The 6,509-nt window shown below is 46.9% G+C and overlaps 1 protein-coding gene across 1 annotated transcript; it reads right to left on the bottom strand.

Annotated features, from left to right (window-relative positions):
* Window positions 1-2,669: 2,669 nt before the first annotated feature.
* On the bottom strand, window positions 2,670-6,056 carry LOC147736941 (uncharacterized; the record flags this gene model as incomplete). Its single annotated transcript, XM_086922331.1, is given in 3 exon segments — window positions 2,670-3,208; window positions 5,532-6,044; window positions 6,047-6,056. Coding segments are annotated over 3 exon segments (1,062 nt in total), but the record flags the coding sequence as incomplete, so codon positions are not given.
* Window positions 6,057-6,509: the final 453 nt, after the last annotated feature.

Here is a 6,509-nt window from a genome sequence, read left to right as displayed (position 1 = left end):
TGGTCAGCCCAGTTTTGTACCATGGTCAGACCATGCACTACTATCCTTTAGGTGGTCCCCAGTAACACAGATCCACAAGGCCGCCATTTTAAAGAAGGTCAGTCGAGTATGGTCTAGATTACCAGCTAAAAACTGGGAGGCAGCCCTGAAAAGCTGCCCGCCCGCCCCCCATGAGGATCCGGTTGTTGCCAATGAAGCCTTTGAGCATTGGATCAACTCCACACTAGACCCTATTCTGCCCAAAAAAGATCTATTGCACAGAGAGGGTCCCAACAAACAACCCTGGTACACCAAGGAACTTAAGGAACACAAACAACTGTGCAAACGTGCGGAAAGGAAGTGGAGAAAGAACTACGCTGTCGCCGCGAAAAATGAATACAGGTCATCCCTGAGATCCTACAAAAACCTATTAAAAACAACACAGGCCGCCTACTACCAGAGCAAAATTGCGGAAGCAGCTAACGCCCCCAGGGAAATTTTTAAAATCTTTCAATCCCTAGCCAATACACCCAGGACTATTAGCCCTGTTCTGAACCCACAGAAACACTGTGAGGAGTTAGCTATCTTCTTCGCATCCAAGGTGTCGAATATCTATTCCGGCTTTGCACCAGTGTTAGATTCCCCAGATAATTGGGAGAGCGGACAAAGGGGGGACCAGGAAGCAGACCCTAATCCACTTGCAGGTCTCAAAGTCTTCCCACCACTGGATCTGGCTGGAGTAGAAAGTCTCCTTGGCAATCTTAAATCAGGCTCCCCGCTAGATGCTGCACCTCCGGCAGTTCTGAAACAGGTATCAGGGACAGTGTGCCCTGTGATAAGGCAGGTCATCAATGCATCTTTGGCCTCCGGTGTTGTGCCCCCCAATTGGAAGAAGGCTAAGGTCAGAGCCTTGCTAAAAAACCTAGCTTGGATCCTGAAGACCTGGCCAATTACAGGCCCATTTCTCTTCTACCTACCATCAGTAAAATAGCTGAAAAACATGTCAACCAGGTTCTCTCGTCCTTTATTGAATCCACGGATGGATTACACTCCACCCAGACAGGGTTCAGAGCAAAACAAGGAACAGAGACAGCTCTGGTGGCGGTAGTGGAGGCAGTTAGGGGCATTGTAGATGCAGGAGGATGTGCTGCGGTGGTCCTGTTGGACCTCAGCGCAGCCTTCGATACAGTAAACCACTCTCTCTTGCTGCATCGGCTGCGTCTCACAGGGGTCTCCGGAGTGGCCATCAAATGGCTCCATTCTTTTCTATCAGAAAGAAGCTTTTCCGTCTTCGAGGGAAAGGTGTCATCCAGCCAGCTGCAACTGAATCATGGCGTTCCCCAGGGATATTCCCTCAGCCCCACTCTATTTAATATCTATATGAGACCTTTGGCTGAGGTGGTTCTTCCCTGGGGAATCCAACTTGTCACCTACGCCGATGACACGCAGCTGGTTGTATCCCTGGTGAGGAACGATGCCTTAAATCAGGGGATCAATAATCTGACCCCGTGTCTCACCAAGGTTCTGGAATGGATGACCTCCTCCTGTTTGAAGTTAAATGGGACTAAAACTGACATTATGCTTCTGGGCTACAAAGCCCCAATTAACTTGGACCCTTGGTGGCCTCACTGCCTGGGACCCCCCCCAGCACCCAAGACTCACATAAAAAGCCTGGGGATCTGGCTAGATTCCTCTCTTGGTTTTCACTATCAAGCTAAAAAGGTAGCTGCAACCTGCTACGGGCTGCTGAGAGTCTTAAAAAAAGTGCTAGACCTCTTGCCATTCGAAGCTAGACGATTGCTGGTCCAGTCGCTGATCTTGTCGCGGCTGGATTATGCAAACGCCGTCTATATGGGAGCTCCAGTCGGCACCATAAAAGTTCTGCAATCTGTGCAGAACTGTGCCGCGCGGCTGCTCATGAAAGTCCCCAAAAGATGCTCAGCGAAAGCCGCACTTCAACATCTCCACTGGCTACCCATCAAGGGAAGGATTACTTTCAAAACATTGTGCTTGGCGCATAAGTCCATCTATGGCGCTGGACCGCCGATTCTGGATCCCCTCTTCTGTCGCCATCGATCAGCGAGATCTCTGAGATCCAACCAGCGGAACTTGTTGGTAGTCCCCAGGACAAAGCTGGCGCGGATGGGTGGCCGCCGGCTCTCTGTGCATGCAGCTAAAGAATGGAACGCACTCCCAGATAACATCAGGCATGAGTCTAATCATCTCGCTTTCAGGAAGCGCTTAAAGACACACTTGTTTCAATAGTGTCTTCCTGATCCCTTGGTCTTACAGCGCTGGGATGCTTAAGAGTAGCCATGCGCTATAGAAGAAGGTATTCATTCATTCATGTTCTGTGGGATGAAGCAGGATTGGTGTCAGCGATGTGCTGTGGGTTGAAGCAGGGTTGGTGTTGTCGATGTGCTGTGGGATGAAACGGGGTTGGTGTTGTCGATGTGCTGTGGGATGAAGCGGGGTTGGTGTTGTTGATGTGCTGTTGGATGAAGCAGGGTTGGTGTTAGCGATGTGCTGTGGGATGAAGCAGGGTTGGTGTCAGCGATGTGCTGTGGGTTGAAGCAGGGTTGGTGTTGTCGATGTGCTGTGGGATGAAACAGGGTTGGTGTTGTCGATGTGCTGTGGGATGAAGCGGGGTTGGTGTTGTTGATGTGCTGTGGGATGAAGCAGGGTTGGTGTTAGCGATGTGCTGTGGGATGAAGCAGGGTTGGTGTTGGTGGTGCGCTGTGGGATGCAGCTTTCTTCAACCCACGGTTAGCCTCTTCCAGCTTTTGTATGACGGTTTGTAATTTACCAGAAATCAGGGATGCGTAATCTGAACTACCTTTAACCAGGGGTTGAAAAGCCCCTGCAATTTCATTCAAGACTTCAAGCAGTTCATCAAGCAGTTCACTTAGCCCCGGGGACATGCTTTCCGGACTGGTCTTGGCAGCTACAGTGCTCAGCAAACTGGTGGATTTACTCAAGTAGATCTTGAAGTTGAGCCAAGTTGTATGCAGTGCCCTTTCCGAGTTTAGATCTGGTTGGAGGGCTTGAACTTGTGCCCTGTTAGCCAGAAGGTTCTCTTCTATGGAACGTATATCTTTCTCAGTGGATACAATCTGAGATTCAATATAGGCCACATCATACGTGAGTTGTATTCTTAACGATCTAGCTTCTTGTAGTTCCTTTTCTGCAATTTTCTGAGCTTCCTTTGCTTTTTGGATTATGTAAATACCTAACAGAATGGGAAAAAAGACTACATGTTTATCGGTACACTGTAACACTGACGTGTGTGAATACATATAAACTAAGATATTACTCAAACCATAAACTTTTCAGAGAGCAAAGCATATCATTGCAGTTGTTTAACATTTGGATATGAGGAAGCTTTTTAAAAAGTTTTCGGGCCAGATGTAGGTAAATTCAAATTTGCGAGTCCTTGATAGCGAATTTTACCAATTCTCTATTAAAGACTCGCAAAATTGAATGTAGGTAGGAATCGCTAAAATATTACCGGTTCCTTAAAATTCCTTAATAATGAATCACTAATTGAGATTCATTAATAAGGAATACCTACTTATTCATTCCAATGGGCTAGGAGGCCCATAGGAATGAATGGGAAGATATTCACTATTTGCGATTCGGTATTAAAGAATCGCAAATAACGGGAGCTATTTCAAGGGTGCCAGGGTGTCAAAAGGAGACCCTGTTGCACCCCTGAAAATGTGCATGTGTGCACATGTGGCACACATGCATGCCTCAAGGGCATGGATGTGTGCCACATTGCACTTTTAAAAAAGCTAAAAAGTTCTTTTTTAAAGGAAATTGCTAGTAATTAACACTAACTTGAAGTTGGTGGTAATTAGCGATTACTTAAGGCTGAAGTGCACTTTTTTGTGCTGCTTACATTGCATTCAAGGAATTGCAAATTCTGATTCCTTAAATGCAAGAGCAAAATAAGGAATCGGAATTTTGCGCTTCCTTATTTTGCAAGTAGGTTTAAACTCACCTACATTGCACTCAGCCAAATACCGGTCGGCAACGCAGAAATTCTGCGAATGTCTGAGTTATCGCTCGGTATTTGGCCACCTACATCTGACCCTTCATGTTTTACTCCTAGGATAACATGCTAGCTGATATTATTAGCTCTGTGAGGATCTTTGGGTAATTCTGAGTTACTCCTAGTATGCAGAATTACTGATAAATGCCGCCGCACCGCGGTCTGAAATAATCTGCAGTTGTTGGTTTCTAAACTGGCAAGGCAGAAGGAGCAGTCTCTCTGTGTTAAAGGTCGAAGTTTAATCTGCAATGCTTTTTAAACATAGAGGGACTGCTCCCTCTTTCAGCCCTGGCTGGATGTAAGGGTGTATTTTGCTTTAATAAAATAGTGCCACTCTGCCCCGTCCGAACTCCACCGAATCTCACAGAATTGGAATGGAATTCTGTGGAATCAAACTCTGCCGATTCTGCCCGCTCCCTGTTATTATACGGGAAAAAACTATCAAATCCTTGAAAGCCTGCCAAACACTGGGGTTGTCCATGTCTAGTTTTTGCCAGCCTGCCATCACCAGACATGCGTCTAGACCCCTGGGAAGACAGCCAGAGCTCTCCAGATCCAGAGGCAATGGCTGCTTTGAGCAGAGGCCGTCACACCTCCCCCCTGCAGGATCTGCCTCCGCGGAAGAGGGAACTTCAAAGGACCTGCCCCCTTTGAATCCCAACCCCAGCCCTCTGCTGTTAGAAGTAGATGGCGACCCCCAGTCTTGCTCCACTGTTGGTGGGAAAATTAGGTAAGGTAGGAGGTTACTGAGGTGTTGTGAATATGTCTTCCAGAGTGATGTACCTGTCTGTGTGAACGTGTGTGTGTTAGAAACCAGAGCCAGATGTGCACAGATTTCGCATTAGTTTGTGTTGCTTTTCAAACACAAACCCGGATTAAAATCCAGGATGACATTTAAAAACTAGCACAAATGACAAGTTGTGTTGACATGTGACCAAAAGTAATGCATCAAATGTCTTCAATGCATGGTGCATGGGCATTCCTGTACATCCACCCATGGATTCTGAAGCAAATGTACATCTTTCAAGACTTCTATGCTAGGGTTCACCCCTCCCTGAGGCTGGCATAATGAGAACATTGTTGTTATGTTTCCTCCTTTCTTCCTCTCTGCATGAGGGCTGCATTCCGCAGCACTCATGAATAGAGGAAGATGCATTAAAACACAGTTTTTGTGCAGGAAGGAAATCCTTTCTGCACAAAACTATCCTGCCCACAGCTCACCTACCCTAGTCCTAGGGTGCAAGGGTACCTGCCTTGATTCATGGTTGCAGAGAGTGTGCCAGCACAGTGAGAGGGCATTACTGCACCAATCCTTTGTAGCTGGGGCACATTTCAGCTCTCGCCAGTTGACGCAACATATGTTGCTGCCCTGCGCTGCACAACATCTTTGAAATTTTGGCCCTTTGTGTTTGTCCGGGTTTTGTCTGAGACTAAGTGATATGATTGTGGGTGTCTAATTTCTTTATGACATTCAATATGAACCAAAAGCATTATATACCTCCTATTGCTCCAGCAAAAGGAACAAATGGCATGCTTTTGCCCCTCTTCCTTTCTGCCACTGCATCGTACCATTTTTTCGTCGCTCTTTCTATAGCATCAGCTGCATTCTTGAGATCATTCTTTGCTGTTTGTAGTTTGCTGGCAAGGGACTTCTGGCTTTGACCTCCAGTGAGTAGCTCTGTATAAACGTATTTCCTAAATTCCATCGAATGCTCTTCTTTTTTCAGGCGGTCTCTCTTGTCATAGCGCTCTTGGATGTTTGCGCTCAGTGATGACATTTGTGCCGTGCAGGCCTCCTCCACCTTGGACAGACTTTTGTGGGTCGACTCCAGGAGTGGGCGAACATTTTCAATGACTTGCGTCAGGTTGTTGTTGTTCCGCAAGGTTTCAGCGACAGACGTCAAGGAACCTAAGGCGTCCAGAAAGGGCGGCAGAACAGCCTGCTTGAAACTATTTTCTGTAACAGGAATGGCTCCCAAAATGTGACCCGGAAACACTGTACCTTAAAGGGGAGAAGATAAGAACAAAGGTTAGAAATGTATTCAGGAGGAGGGAGTCGTGTTTTTCAATATTTTCAGATCAGGATGAAGTCAGAATACAAAAGGTGCTGCTCTATAGCTCGACAATATTTTACAACTAACAAGGCTAAGACTTTTTGGGCTTGAAAGCACGGCTGGAAATGCAGGGGATCCATATGGATCTTGGGGCGCGCAGCTGTGCAGTCAATCAATCATGGGTTTGTAAAGAGCAGCTACTCATGCATCTCAAGTAGGGCTGGGTGTAGTTCGCGAAGTAGCACTACACGTAGCTACGCAAAGTGCACTTCGCACTACGCGAGCTATGCGTAGCACTATGCGAACTGCGTAGTACCCTGTTCACACTGTGCAAGATGCCGTTTTTAATGATTGCACAGTGTGGACAAGCATCCGGCACAGTGCAATCATTGAAAACGGCATCTTGCACGGTGCGAGCTGTA

Source organism: Lissotriton vulgaris, chromosome 1_1 (assembly GCF_964263255.1).
Source record: "Lissotriton vulgaris chromosome 1_1, aLisVul1.2, whole genome shotgun sequence".
Classification (NCBI taxonomy): Eukaryota; Metazoa; Chordata; class Amphibia; order Caudata; family Salamandridae; genus Lissotriton; species Lissotriton vulgaris.
The sequence above is the reverse complement of the archived record's forward strand: the minus strand, read 5'-3'. Positions and strand labels throughout refer to the sequence as shown.